At 42.6% G+C, this 14,705-nt stretch overlaps 1 protein-coding gene across 1 annotated transcript in view; it reads right to left on the bottom strand.

Moving 5' to 3' along the window:
• Nucleotides 1–14,705, bottom strand: part of LOC134530090 (protein TANC2) — a 150,974-nt gene that overhangs the window by 3,466 nt on the left and 132,803 nt on the right. The window contains exons 17-22 of the mRNA XM_063364674.1: nt 11,648–11,806; nt 9,730–9,898; nt 9,280–9,461; nt 6,144–6,313; nt 3,884–4,079; nt 3,375–3,475 (exon numbers count right to left, since the gene is read on the bottom strand). Of these exons, the coding sequence (XP_063220744.1) occupies nt 3,375–3,475; nt 3,884–4,079; nt 6,144–6,313; nt 9,280–9,461; nt 9,730–9,898; nt 11,648–11,806 (977 nt within the window). The remainder of the gene's footprint in view (nt 1–3,374; nt 3,476–3,883; nt 4,080–6,143; nt 6,314–9,279; nt 9,462–9,729; nt 9,899–11,647; nt 11,807–14,705) is intronic.

Genomic DNA, 14,705 nt, shown 5'->3' on the forward strand with positions numbered 1-14,705 from the left:
GTGATACCGCATGCCAGGGCAGCCCCCCACCTGCAGCAATACTCGACAGCTGGACGAGTCTGGGCATTTCCGTTTAAGTGGAATCGAGCAGGTATGACGTCAACTTAATTTTTTTGAGACATAAATAGCAGAATATACGTTCTCTGGGTGTTGTAACTACATACGGTACCCTCTTTTATCGCATAATCGTCGCACTCGCAATAATTGTCGCACCAATATTTTAGGGCGTCAAAACTTGCAATGAAAAAAAAAACCTCTCACGCAAGCATCACATGATGTTTTTGGTCCCACTATTAGATTCCGTGCGCTTTGTGCAGGTTTTTTTTTTTTCCGTATAAAACAATGTATTTTAAAGTAGAAATTTAATATTTAATCTGAAATTACCACTTACTTATTTAATTAATGGAAATATGAAGTCTGATGTGTAAATTTTCTTTTAAAGACCTTTTTAAACGTTATAACGTTATAACGTTATATCCTTTATCTGTTCGTCTGCGTCGCTGTGGTGTACTGATTATAAAAATATAGCCAGCGCCAGTTGGCATCATTCATGTTTGGTTATGTTGCTTCCCGTATAGAGCGCGCACTCGTAATTGAATATTGTTATCGATATCTCACCAATTACATGCAACCCACGCTCTCTGTCGAGTGCCAAGTTAACTACATTTGATGGCCCGCAATCTTCCATGGTAAGTGTGCACTACCACGATAGTTACGCATTAGTTCACGTCACAGATTCAAGTGACTCGCGTTCGGGTCACAGATTTTGTTTTTCTATTTAAAGGTGAAGAAAGGTTTTTGTTGCATGACATATTATTTTCAATTGTTTGGCGTGCTCTTGAATACTCCACTTTTTAAATAAACGTACTTTCCACGAATAGATTTTGTTTTTATGAATAACTTTACCTAACAAAAAAGTTTTTTTTTTCACATATAAATCGCACCCCTACTTTTCAAATTTGATTTTAGTATAAAATGTGCAACGATTATGCGATAAAAGACAGTACTTGCATTTCCCTCGTCCCCCCATCGAGGAGTCTCATCTAATATCGCATGCAGGGAGGACTGACACTGCAGCCAGAAGCCAGGTGCTAGAGCAGGCTTCCAGGGGAGCCCACACCTCATGGCAGCACGCTGAGCACCGACCCTGTGTGGTGAGGGTGGCAAGCCTGCCAGCCCCCTGCTGCTACTGGCAGTCAAGCATCCTTGGGTTGTCGCAAACCAATACATCACACTGGGACCGGTACGTTTGTGTGTCTCGATAGCTCGCAAGAGACGAACGTGTTTTGGCTGATTAGGGGTATTCCAATTCCAGCCCCATGGGAGTAAAGCAAAGTTTTTATTTCTACATCTTGTAACTATTAGTTATTTTGTGATCAAGTTATTGAATCACAAACAAGTTTCTATTTGTAACACCCAAAAACTAGCTAATCCGACTACTGCTGTAATCTTGATCTAGCCTTTGCCTATCTTCTCAAATACAATCTAATAAAAAAAACACACACACACACACACGCACACTTCTTTCCGATTACTTTCAAGTTAAGTAATTATTCATCTGCACCCGAGATGGTGGAGGAGTGGGCTGGGAGACTCGTGACTGCATGGGCTGGCCTTCATGCCGTCCACCCGGTTGAGAGACCATTTGTTGTTGTGTGTTCCCATGCCCGCCCTTCGCACATGCACAGAACACAGGCAACTACTTGTGTTACAGTCTCGGGAGACATTTTTTTGTGTAGCTAAGGATGAAGCATCATGTAGGGTTCTCTCTTTGCTTAATTCTGAATTTGCTGCTGCGTTTCTGTGTTGAGTGCAAGGACGGCATACGTCATGCAACTTTACTTAGACTTTCTTTATGTAATTGACAGATTTTTCTAAATTACTTTTTGGTACCTCTCATTTGTATTCCTTTGCAGCGTAACTTCCTACTGGTGGCCTCAGCTTAAATTGGTTGAATTTTGAGATTTTTGCAGTCGTCATGAAGCCGCTATTCTTTTGCAAGGCATTTTCATGCCCCAAGGCTTTTGCTGTATTACATTATTCGCCTTGTAGTGCACACTTGGCCGCTCTCTCGGTTGTGGTGCCTTGCACGCTTTGAGAAGTGAGTCGCTAGTGTTTTTGCTTGGAGTTGCTATTTGTTGTGTTTTCCCCCAAGCGCATCTGCGGGACTCGTTGTTCACAATGTCTTGTTTGCCTAATGTTTTCGCCTAATTCAGAGAGTTATCTGTTTCATTGTCCCATGTTGGCGATCACGCCTTGTTTTTGCTCCGTCCAGAGTCAGGTTGACTTTGGTTTGATTCTCCTTGTTAATCATTGTTTAGTAAGAGCAATCCTAACTTAACTTTTCTCATCTAGTGTTTGACTTATTCTCGTGTAGCCCACAAGTGATTGACATGCCAGGATCTGCTCGTCATCGTGTTTTTATATTGTAATCATTTTTCCTATTGTTATGGGTTTTAGAAAATTGTTTGAATGTCCAACAGTTAATCATATTTAAATCATTTAGAGAATTACATCATTTCTTGGCAGAAACCTCCTTGTAATAGGTGTCCAGGTTCTTAAAATTTTGTGTAAACATTTTTCGTGAGATCAGAGCATGTACTTTTTGATTCTTTAGGAAACTGTATTCAGGTGTTTAAGTACAGAATAAATACTATCATATGCATACGTAATTCACATTGTAATCAAGCTTCGTAAGATTTTGCTTATTCAGTGTACCTGCATGTCATAAAATTTAATAAAGTCATGTCCTTTGCAATTATCCAAGGAAAAAAAGCCATACACATATTTATCGGTAACTTGTCTCTATGAAACATTTTGAAGGCTCTTCTGAGCAGTTCGAAACACAAGTCAGTGTACAAGAAGCCTTACCTCTCTACAGAGGCATCTTATACAGATTGTTCATTGTCTCTGGTACCAGCTCACATCCACAATTAATGGTCGTGTAAAAACATTATTTAGTGATTACAAATGAGAAGTTTCCAAAGCCATCTGTAGTATTGGCTAATAATAACAGGTAATAATTAGAGTTGGATGAGTTGAGACGTAAATAGCAGAATATACATTCTATGTGTATTGTTACTATGTAAATGGCAGGAAAACATTTATAGTAAGGATGTAAACAAGTCATACGTGATTCTATGTTTGTTTTAATGTTTGTATCAAGTTAAAAAAAGAACTGTTGAGTCTCATCCGGTCAAGTACAACGAACTTGACTTTCGAGTTGAGTGGTGCTGATTCTATTTGCTCAAATCGATTTGAGTTTCTGAGTTAATTAATTTTAAGGTCATATGTTTAAGCAATGCCAGCTGCATAGGTATTTATCAATTCAAGCATTGCTAATCAGTTTTCAGACAAAAACTAGTACAACTTACTTCATATCTATTCTGGCTTTCGCTCGAGCGTAGTAGGCCTCGAAGGAATCTGGTTTCATCTTCAGCACCTGATTGGCCAACTCAACCGCCTCCTCATAATCCTGCAACACACAGCAAACAAATTATCCAACCTGAAATTTACCAGGTAATTAATAGAGGATTCAAGTGTTAGAATTTTCAAAGAATGAAAGGAGAATGATTAAATCTTAGCATAAGATTGAAAAATTTTTGAAAATAATTAAATACACAACAAAATTTTTTTTTCTTTTCGTAATGCTATGTAACAAAGTACTTCTTATATTTCAACGAACTGCAATGGGCAATACATACTAGTAAGAAAATTTTCTCCTAAGAATACTACAATACAGTAAATATTGAAACATGTTTCAGTGTTGATAATTATAGTGGAATTTAAATGTCCTAGATAAAAATGCAGTTAGTTTTTATAAACCCTAGTGCTACACAATAACGTGACGACCCCACCGGAACGGCGGGTGCGGATCGCTCACGTTCATCTTCCTCTTGCAGCGCGACTGGTTGAGCAGGAAGTTGATGCGCAGCTGGTCGAACGTGGTCTGGTGCTCGCCCAGGTCCTCGCCGGGGAACTTCTTGAGGGCGTAGTGGTAGCGGTGGGCGGCCTCCTTCAGACGGGACTTCCTGTACAGCACGTTGCCGTCCTCCAGCAGCTTGCCCAGGAGGATGAGCCTGCGCACGGCACGGCACGGCACGGCACGCCTCACTCGCGCTGCTCGCTAGCGTGGCAACTCATGTGTAAGATGTAATGTTCAGCCAATCACGGCGCATGGCAACAGAGGCTCAACGAAATGCTTACTTCTGTTCCCACGACGCAGCGATTTTGTCTCTTTCTCACACTCCCGTTACCGTCACTCACATGCCTAGCGTGTGAAACAAAGCCTCGGTCATGGAAATAATGAAGGAAAATCACGTCAGCATGCCTTCCCACAAAAAAAAAAAATATGAATTTTAAAAATGAAAACAATAAACCCGGTGAAACACTACATCTAACTTCGAAAAAGAAAAACTTTACATCAAGCCTGAAATTTTGACAAAAAAAAATTTATAACAAAAGATTATTACTGTATTGCATGAGGAAGGCTGTAATCTGGGTTGTTACAGACTGTATTAGATAATTACAAGAATGAGTTTTCTGAATAAAGGAATAAAGTTTATGTCCAGCACAGCACTATCACTGTTGTGACTTGTCTACACCACCTTCCGTTCTTGACGCTGAGTTATGGTTCATCTACAGCCTTGTATAATTAACTTGGTGCCGTTAAATTAGTGCTTCCATTTTGCATCTTTATTATCAAACATTATTATTCTTACCTTAAAATAAGTTAATAAAAACCAATTTTATTTGTTTAGTAAAATTATTAAAACTATTTTGCGTTAGAAAGCATTTCGTTTTGATAAGTTTTAAAGTCTGAATTAAAAAAAAATCACAGAAATCATAATCACTGAATAAAAAATCAATTTGTGTGGCCATACTATTAAAAACCAATTTACTACCAGAGGATCATGCAACTCTAAGGCATTGAGAACTGAAACCATAAGGTGGGTTGATAAAAGACTTCAACCTTGCATGGTGAAATAAATAACTCTGTCAGAGATAGTGTAAGGAGAGTTATGTGATGGTGTAATAGTGCAATCTTTCCTGTACCATGCAATCTGGCTGAGGTACTGTGTGCCACTTCTTCACGGGGAAAAGCCCATGTACATGCAAGATATAGTTTCTTGCAGTTACGCTGAGTGAATGATGGCAAAGACCAAAACAATGAAATAAAATTATATTTAAAAAAAAACACACACATTTTTATTGTTCTATAAACTAAAATGTACAAAAACAATCTTTAAATTTAATTGATTTTTCCAACAGCGATAAATGTACAATTCTGAATTACATATTTTTTTTTAATAGGCCTGAAAGAAATATCAAGTAAAATAAAATAAACAAAAAAATTAATTTTAATGAAAAAAAGCATGGGGTGTTTGTAATTAGTTGTCTTAAATTTTCTACCACTAATAGCTATTCTTTAGGACAGAGTATTCATGAAAATGAAAGAAGAGAGATCCCTAAGCTTTTTAATCATTAAAATTTATTGTTTCGTTTTTAATTTGTTTATAACTCAATTCTTATTTTAAGCTTATAAAAAATATTACATTATACAGAGTAGTAGTTATTTATAACACTGTTCAACAAATTACTTATATTAAAAGATCATTTTAACTTTTTAATTCATATGACAATAACATTTTTTTTTAGTTTTTTAAAATATAACTATAATTTTTTTAGTTCATATATATTTAAATATTTTTATAAATTCCTCGAAATACGCAACAAAATAAATTTTAAAACACCCCCCTACCCCCTTCCGAGGGGTGTCTGATGGTGCACGAAGGCCTCGGAAGCACGTCAAAACCAACGACTTTCAATTTTCCATACTTTCAAAACATCAGGGGTAAATGACCTCCCCCTGAGTGGGGAGGCTGAGGTCCTCAAATGGCTCGGAAACACTCCAAATCAAAAGAGAATTTAGTTTTGAAATTTCTGAAATTTCGGGTTTGACAACCTGGGGAAGGATGGGGCGGGAGAGTCGACCTCTGGGCGAATTTCCCACCAAACCCTGGCCTCATGCATACACAGAAAGCATGGTTGTTGCCCACAGCTTGAAAGTAGTGGTTTTTCGTCCCTCTGACCCTCTGGTTCAGTTCACTGTTGCCGACCGCAGGCAGGACGCGAGGACTCACATGATCTCGGGCTTGCCGGCGGCCATGGCCCAGGTGGCAGGCCCCAGCTTGGCGCCCTTGCGCAGGAAGCACTGCACCACCTGGGTGTTGCGGCAGCCGATGGCCCGGTCCAGCGGTCGCATGCCGTTGATGTCCACGTGCTCGATCATCGCCCCCCTGTCCATCAGCAGCTGCAACCCCCACGACACTCACTTCACTCCCGCTGCCCCTCCCTTACCCCACAGGGCCGGCCGTAGAGACACCGTCACCCGAGAGAACCACCTCCTGTTCGCCCGTCACGTCATCGACAATGCCTGGGGGAGTGGCACCTTCCACCACGTCGACACCCGCCAAGTCACCAGCAGAACCCGTGAGTACTCGTGCCCGGCTGTGCCGAGAAGTTTCATGTGATCGCTTTGTGAAGTCTTATATTTTTCCCTTGTTTTTTTTTAATTCAATTTTAAAAACTTGACATGAGTTAATGAAAAAATGTTTCAGTCGTGATATTACGGACATTTCTTGTAGTTCAAGCAGTTGGTATTTTTTGGTGTTTCAGCATGCTCTACATCTACATCGTCTAACTCTCTAGCTTTTAAAACTTTTTTCTCAAAAAAATTAAAACCCATCATATCCCACAAGACTGGATATTAATTGCATAAATAAGAGCTTTCCCTCATATAAGACTGAATTACTATGTTTCAATCCCTAGTAGATTATTTTCACAGAATTTTTTTTTACATATCATTATAATGCAATGTAATACTGCAATTCTTGACAAATGTATCACAGCATACAGTGACCACTGCAGGCAAATGCTGGGAGGTTCCTTGCGACAGGCCACATATGATCCCTTCGCTGCCACTTTTCCTGTCTGTGTATGCAAATCCACAAAACAATGATCTAGTGCGGGTGACCAAGTCACTAATATGCTAGTGATTATGTATCTACCAGTTGAGTTTCAGGAAATCCACGTTTAAATTGAAATAGGAGGTTCTAGCTTGAAGGCTTCCAACCACCTGAGAACATAATAGTGTGTACAGCTTCAGAAGAAAACACGCAATTTGATAACCGCTCAAAATATTCAAAAAGCATTTAAGAATACATTGAAGGCAGATGAGTAACTCTGTTTGTATATTTAATTTATTGAACACTACTTTAGAAGAGTAAAAATGGCTAAAATGGTTATTATCAGAACTAATTTTAGGCATGAAACACTCTTTACACAGTCTCGAAAGCACTCAAAGGACTTCTATTATATTATTTTTCATTCTCCACCATATAATATTATTGTTATGTTCTAATCTTATAGTTTCCCTATGCATGATGAGAAAACTACGAGCCAGTTCAAGCCTTGCGCTTGAAGTCAGTACCGTGCTAGAAGCACTAGAATGTGTCGCTAGTGCTTATGATCCTGCCTCACTAACAAAAATATATCTCTGACGAGGTGGGCTCGTTTGCACTGACCCATATACCCTGTTTTATCACATAATCGTCGCACGCGCATAATCGTCGCACCCATATTTTAAATGTGTCAAAATTTGGATAAAAAAAAACCTCTCACGTAAACGTCGCAAGATGTTTTTGGTCCCACTATTAAGTTCCGAGTGCTGTTTTGTAGGTATTTTTTCAGTATAAAACGATGTATTTTAAAGTAGAAATCTAATATTTAGTCGGACATTACCACATACTTATTTAATTAATGGAAATACGAAGTTCTCTGATGTGTTAATTTTCTTTTAAAGATGTTTTCAAACATTATAACCTTTATCTGTTCGTCTGCGTCGCCCTGGTGTACCGCTTATAAAAATGTAACCAGCGCTAGTTGGCATCATTCACGTTTGGTTATGTTGCTTCCCGTATAGAACGTGCACACAGTCGAATATCAATATTGATATCTTGCAGATTACATGCAACGCGCTCTCCCTGTTGAATGCCGAGTTAAATACATTTGATGGCCCGCACTCTTTCATGGTGTGTACTACGACGATAGTTATGCGTTAGTTCACGTCACATATTCAAGTGGTATGCATTCGGGTCACAGATGTTGTTTTTCTATTTAAAGTTGAAGAAAGGTGTTTGTTGCATGACTTTTAGTTTAAATTGTTTGGCGTGCTTTTATATGCTCTACTTTTAAAAAAAAATGTACTTTCCATGAATGGGTTTTGTTTTTATGAATAACTGTACCTAACAAAATTATTTTTTCTCGAATAAACGTCACACCCCTACTTTTCAAACTATATTTTAGTATAAAATGTGCGACGATTATGCGATAAAACACGGTATACAGGTAAACACTTTCTCAAGCATTAGGTTTAGACGTTCTGAATTCAAAGATGTTTAACACCATTTTTATAAAATTTGAATCTAGCCTATTGCCAAACAGACATGTAACGCGGCAGTCCCTAATAAATGCACAGAACTGCTTTTCAGTTTACATCTGTTTGTAAAATGTAATTTCTGTTTTCATCAAAAAACACTTATTAATCACAAAGAAGAAAAGAGCATCTTTCCTATCTTTCTTATTATTTCCTACAACCTCTTCGCATGTACAAAGTTATCTGCTGACCACACAATAGAATAAGCAGTTTTACTTTGGTTTGACTTCACTGATCTTGAAGTGTTCCCGGTAGATAAGCCAGTATCAGACTCTCAGATGCACATACTTTATGTGACTCTCAAAGCAGTGGCATAGCCAGGATTTGTTTATGGGGGGTGTTAAGAAGCATGCCCCTCTTCCCTCCCCCCCCCCGCCACCGTATTGAAGCGGGGTGTCCGGGGGTCCTTCCCAGGGAAAATTTGGATTTTAAAGATGTAAAATAGTACTATTTTAGCAATCTCGGTACTTTAATTTAAATATTGTAATGGTAAAAATTATATTAATTTTTAATATGAAATTTGTTTGAGTGATGAATAAGAAATTTATTTAAAGATTTGGTGCTAACGGGGGGGTTTGAACCCCTAAAAACCCCCCCTGGCTACGCCCCTGTCTCAAAGACCGTGTCAGGGAGACCGCAATGAGTTCGTTCAGGAATCTCTATTATGTTGGTGAGCTATTTACGAAGAGAACATCTCATTTATCAGGGTGTTTGTGGATCAATAACAGAAACCAATTGTGAACGCGGATCCTGCAGTAGCAGTGCTGGCTGTAAGCCGTCACCTGCACGAGGGCCGGGTTGCCCTGGAAGGCGGCCAGGTCCAGCGGAGTCCGGCCGGTCTTGTCGGCGAGGTTCACCTCTGCCCCGCGGTCCAGGAGACACTGGGCGGCCTGCAGGCGTCCGCGCAGACACGCCCAGCCCAACGCCGACAGCCCGTCGCGGTCCTGGCGCGACAGCGACGCACCTGCGGCACAGGGTAACACACGCGATGGCCCTCCACTAGCGTCGTCTCTGCACCCACACCAGAGTGGTTCGAAGCCCGTTAGTGTTGGGACACTACCATGTCTGTCTTAGCAGTGTAAAGGGGAACACTACCAAATATAAGAACCAAGGGATAAGAGGTGGCCAATGCAGCCAATTAAATAAAGAGAGCGACATACAGTATATGTAATTGTATGAGACTGTAGTAGCTGTGGTCCGGCAGAGAGCGTGGAGGAAGTGCGGTCACTCACCCTTGTCGAGCAGCAGCTCCAGGACGCCCGTGTGGCCCTCGATGGCAGCCAGCATGAGCGGTGTGCGGCCGGTGGCATCGGCCTGCTCGATCGGCGCGTGGTGCTGCAGCAGGCGTTCCGCCACCGCCCAGTGGCCCTCCTTCACCGCCAGCAGCAGTGGCGACAGCTCCTGTCAACAGTGCCGCATTCCACCGTCACCACCACGCTCCCGGAACACGCTACCGCCCAGTGACGCCTTCACCGCCAGCAGCAGTGGCGACAGCTCCTGTCAACAGTGCCGCATTCCACCGTCACCACCACGCTCCCGGAACATGCTACCGCCCAGTGACGCCTTCATCGCCAGCAGCAGTGGCGACAGCTCCTGTCAACAGTGCCACATTCCACCGTCACCACCACGCTTCCGGAACACGCTACCGCCCAGTGACCCTCCTTCACCACCAGCAGCAGTGGCGACAGCTCCTGTCAACAGTGCCGCATTCCACCGTCACCACCACGCTCCCGGAACACGCTACCGCCCAGTGACGCCTTCACCGCCAGCAGCAGTGGCGACAGCTCCTGTCAACAGTGCCACATTCCACCGTCACCACCACGCTCCCGGAACACGCTACCGCCCAGTTACGCCTTCATTGCCAGCAGCAGTGGCGACAGCTCCTGTCAACAGTGCCGCATTCCACCGTCACCACCACGCTCCCGGAACACGCTACCGCCCAGTGACCCTCCTTCACCGCCAGCAGCAGTGGCGACAGCTCCTGTCAACAGTGCCGCATTCCACCGTCACCACCACGCTCCCGGAACACGCTACCACCCAGTGACCCTCCTTCACCGCCAGCAGCAGTGGCGACAGCTCCTGTCAACAGTGCCGCATTCCACCGTCACCACCACGCTCCCGGAACACGCTACCGCCCAGTGACGCCTTCATCGCCAGCAGCAGTGGCGACAGCTCCTGTCAACAGTGCCGCATTCCACCGTCACCACCACGCTCCCGGAACACGCTACCGCCCAGTGACCCTCCTTCACCGCCAGCAGCAGTGGCGACAGCTCCTGTCAACAGTGCCGCATTCCACCGTCACCACCACGCTCCCGGAATACGCTACCGCCCAGTGACGCCTTCACCGCCAGCAGCAGTGGCGACAGCTCCTGTCAACAGTGCCGCATTCCACCGTCACCACCACGCTCCCGGAATACGCTACCGCCCAGTGACGCCTTCACCGCCAGCAGCAGTGGCGACAGCTCCTGTCAACAGTGCCGCATTCCACAGTCACGTCCCCATGAGCCTGGCAAGACTCTGCTTCCTTGTTGAGCTGCTGGATCGTACCACCGTTGTACATAGTCGCGTGTGTTTAAACAGTCATCGCGTTTGGAATGGTTGCCAGGAGCTGAGGTTGAAGAAGGCAGCCATTTCACTCTGCTGCCATCACTGCTCTCTGTCGCAAGGCGTCCCAGACACGCTACCACCTAGCAACCCTCCTTCAGCACCAGCAGAATGTCAACAGCTGTTCTCAACTTCCAGTCACTAAGATGTCTCAGCCCTCAGGGGTTTTGTTGTAGTGAACCTTATTAGAGATAATGTTGATTATTTGTAGAGTTAAGTTGGTAATTATTTATTCTTTCAATTAAAAAACTACATTTCTTCTAGCATTAAAGTTATTATTGGTAGGGGCAAAACTTGTGGGTACGCGTCACCCACATGCTAGTGATATAATACCAAAATCATTTTCTTGCGTGAATTTGACGTAGAATTGATGTCATATTACACATTTAAAAACAAAATTTTAATTATTCATTTCTGTCGACAGTCCCCATGACTGACATCTTTTTTTTTATGTGTAAAGATTATTTAACTATTATCAACACCAAATAGGAAATGACCTAGTGTTCGGAAAGTGCAAGGCGACTCTGCGTGGGGGGGTACACTCACCTTGCGGTTGACCGCGCAGACACTGGCGCCGCGGCCCAGCAGGGCTGCCACCACGTGGAGAGAGCCGCTGGCCGCAGCCACCGTGAGTGCCGTCTCCCCCGAGAGGGAGTCCAGGGCGTCCGCCTTCACTTCGCCCATATCCAGCAGGTACTCTGCTATCTGCACACACACACTCACTATCAGGCGTCTGCCTTCACTTCGCCCATGTCCAGCAGGTACTCGGCTATCTGCGCACACACACTCCCTATCAGGCGTCTGCCTTCACTTCGCCCATGTCCAGCAGGTACTCGGCTATCTGCACACATACACACTCACTATCAGGCGTCTGCCTTCACTTCGCCCATGTCCAGCAGGTACTCGGCTATCTGCGCACACACACTCCCTATCAGGCGTCTGCCTTCACTTCGCCCATGTCCAGCAGGTACTCTGCTATCTGCACACACACACTCCCTATCAGGCGTCTGCCTTCACTTCGCCCATGTCCAGCAGGTACTCGGCTATCTGCACACATACACACTCACTATCAGGAGTCTGCCTTCACTTCGCCCATGTCCAGCAGGTACTCGGCTATCTGCGCACACACACTCCCTATCAGGCGTCTGCCTTCACTTCGCCCATGTCCAGCAGGTACTCTGCTATTTGCACACACACACTCACTATCAGGCGTCTGTTAAACCCTGTCTCCTCGTGACAGACCAGTCAGGTTTGCATTGTATTTATTTTGGCATCATGAGTTTGAGTTAAATTTTAACCAGTTTTATTTAAATTATTTTCTTACCTTTTTTAAGAGTTAGTAATTTTTGAGTCTAGCCAAAGAATGTCGTATGCTGGCAACATTGAAATACTTTAATCATACAAGAATTTTCTTGACTTGTATTTACATTTTAAGAGAAAATAAATAGAAAATGGTAGTGTGTTGGATATAAATGTGTGATAGTGGGTATTTAAGTTTTTAGTTAGTGTAGGTTGGTAGTAAGGAAAAATTTCCAGACACAAAGAGAAAACCAGTGAAGTGCTTGGCGAGAGTGGAGTAGAGACAGCCATGACCTGGACGAGTGCTAGCTGTGTGCTCTGGTGGGGGCGGGTCACCGAGCCGTGCCTGCGGGCGTGGCCTGTCAAGTGGGGCATTAAGGTGTTCACGAGCTTGTGCAGCTGGCATTCGTGGAGTGCCGATCTAGCCTTGAAGTGCATGCATCTGTTAGTGACGTGGCTGCTACTTACACGAGCTGTGTTCTCCGTCTACACTTGGAGAATATGCGGGAAGGGCCGGTCCAGGCATTCCTGGATCCAGGAGACCTGCTTATAGCAAGGAGTTTACAAGTGTGTGAGCCCCTAGTCTGGATTCTGGCCCGGCCGAAGATTCACCCGTTTTTTAAACTGTCGAAGCGCGTACCTTCATCCAGTAAATTTGAGTGTAGTTTAAACAGGAAATTGGGACAGTATAATTTATCTACGACCCCCTGTGGTATTTCTTCCTTTGGCGACTCTTTATTTTTTGCAATGCCAGTATGTAATAATCTTTTGCGAATTTATTTTCTAGTTATGTACAGAGCAACATAAATGCGTTGCAAGATTTTTTAGGGCCTCACACGCTTATAAGAACTTTTGATGTTTTTTTTTATTTTGGGAACAGTTAAGCAGTTTTACATATGCTGGCATAAGTATGAAAAGTATAAAAAATGTAGTCTTAAGTAATATGTATACCTGTAACCACTTGGAGGTTAAAAAGTTTGCAGTACCTACCTAATTGTAATAGTATTAAAGATTGTTTTTGGTTTAGGTATTGGGATCCTTGTTCATTGTACGCACTATATTATGTAATTCTATTACGGTGAAACCTCGTTAGTACAAACCTGTAGGAACATAAATTTACCGACTTCATAATAAGAGGTTTGTAATAACCATACTTCACCATGTTGCACATACATAATTTGTACATTATGTCAAAACAAAAAAAAGTGTATTCTTATAGTACTGTGTACTAAAAACCTGCATAAGATAGGTAATTCGTTTCAGTAAAAATATGGTTGGCTAACATAAAAGTTAACACAAAATTATTTACAATTATATTGCATGTTGCTACAACCTTTTAAATATTAATAATATATCACTGAGAAGATTTAGGTAAAAAAATAACCTATTTGGTTCGCTTCTCATTTTTTTTTTAAACACACTTTGGACAAAGCCACATGACTGGACCAAGCCACACAACTGGACTAAGTCATACGACTGGAATTACATAATATCCGGTATTTCGTAGCATAAAAACGAATTTACCCTGAACATCCTATTCATGTTGACAAGGATCTAAACAGGTTTGTAATAATGAGGATTTTGGACGAATCAGTATCGTATTAACGAGGGTCACTGTATTAACTTACTATAAGTTATAGTCTTTTAAGCAGTATCCAATTCGCCGACTGGTGTTTATGCTGTGGCTCCCAGGCCACATTTATGTTATTTATTTATTTTAGTTATTATTGATTTTACGAATTATTTCCATTTTAAATAATTTCTCTTTGTTAAATCTTATTTAATGTTATTTTGGTTAATTATTTAATTATTGTGTTTTTTCCCTTTTATAGGTTTATTCTGATTTGGTGTCATTCTAGTTTTATTGTTTTTCAATATATATATCGATTGTGTTTTCATGGCCGGCTACTGGGAGCGCGGGTTCGTTTCACCATTGACGTCATGAGCGCTCGAGTACCGGTGAGCCCGGACTGAACTGTGGGCCGCGGTCTGTTGGTTTCTTGGAGTCGCCGCGACCGGACGTGTGTCACGAGGCAAGCAAAACTGCTTTTCGATTTCGCACCGGCCAGTCCTCGCCGGGGCCTACTGAGATGGGGCCTTGCCTTACCCGGAGGCATCTTCAGCGGCAAGATATTCGAAATCTACGCTAAGCGGCTAAGGTAAAGAGGCGACACATAGCTTTGGCAGTAGCGGGTTGAGGATCAAGATTTATTATTAAAAAGAAGCATAGTTTTGCGAGGCGAACTTTTATATGAACTGTGTATAACTGTGCAAGCTTATGGATTAGATCCTCCCGTTCTATAAA

The sequence above is a fragment of the Bacillus rossius genome, chromosome 3 (genome assembly GCF_032445375.1).
Source record: "Bacillus rossius redtenbacheri isolate Brsri chromosome 3, Brsri_v3, whole genome shotgun sequence".
Taxonomy (NCBI): Eukaryota; Metazoa; Arthropoda; class Insecta; order Phasmatodea; family Bacillidae; genus Bacillus; species Bacillus rossius.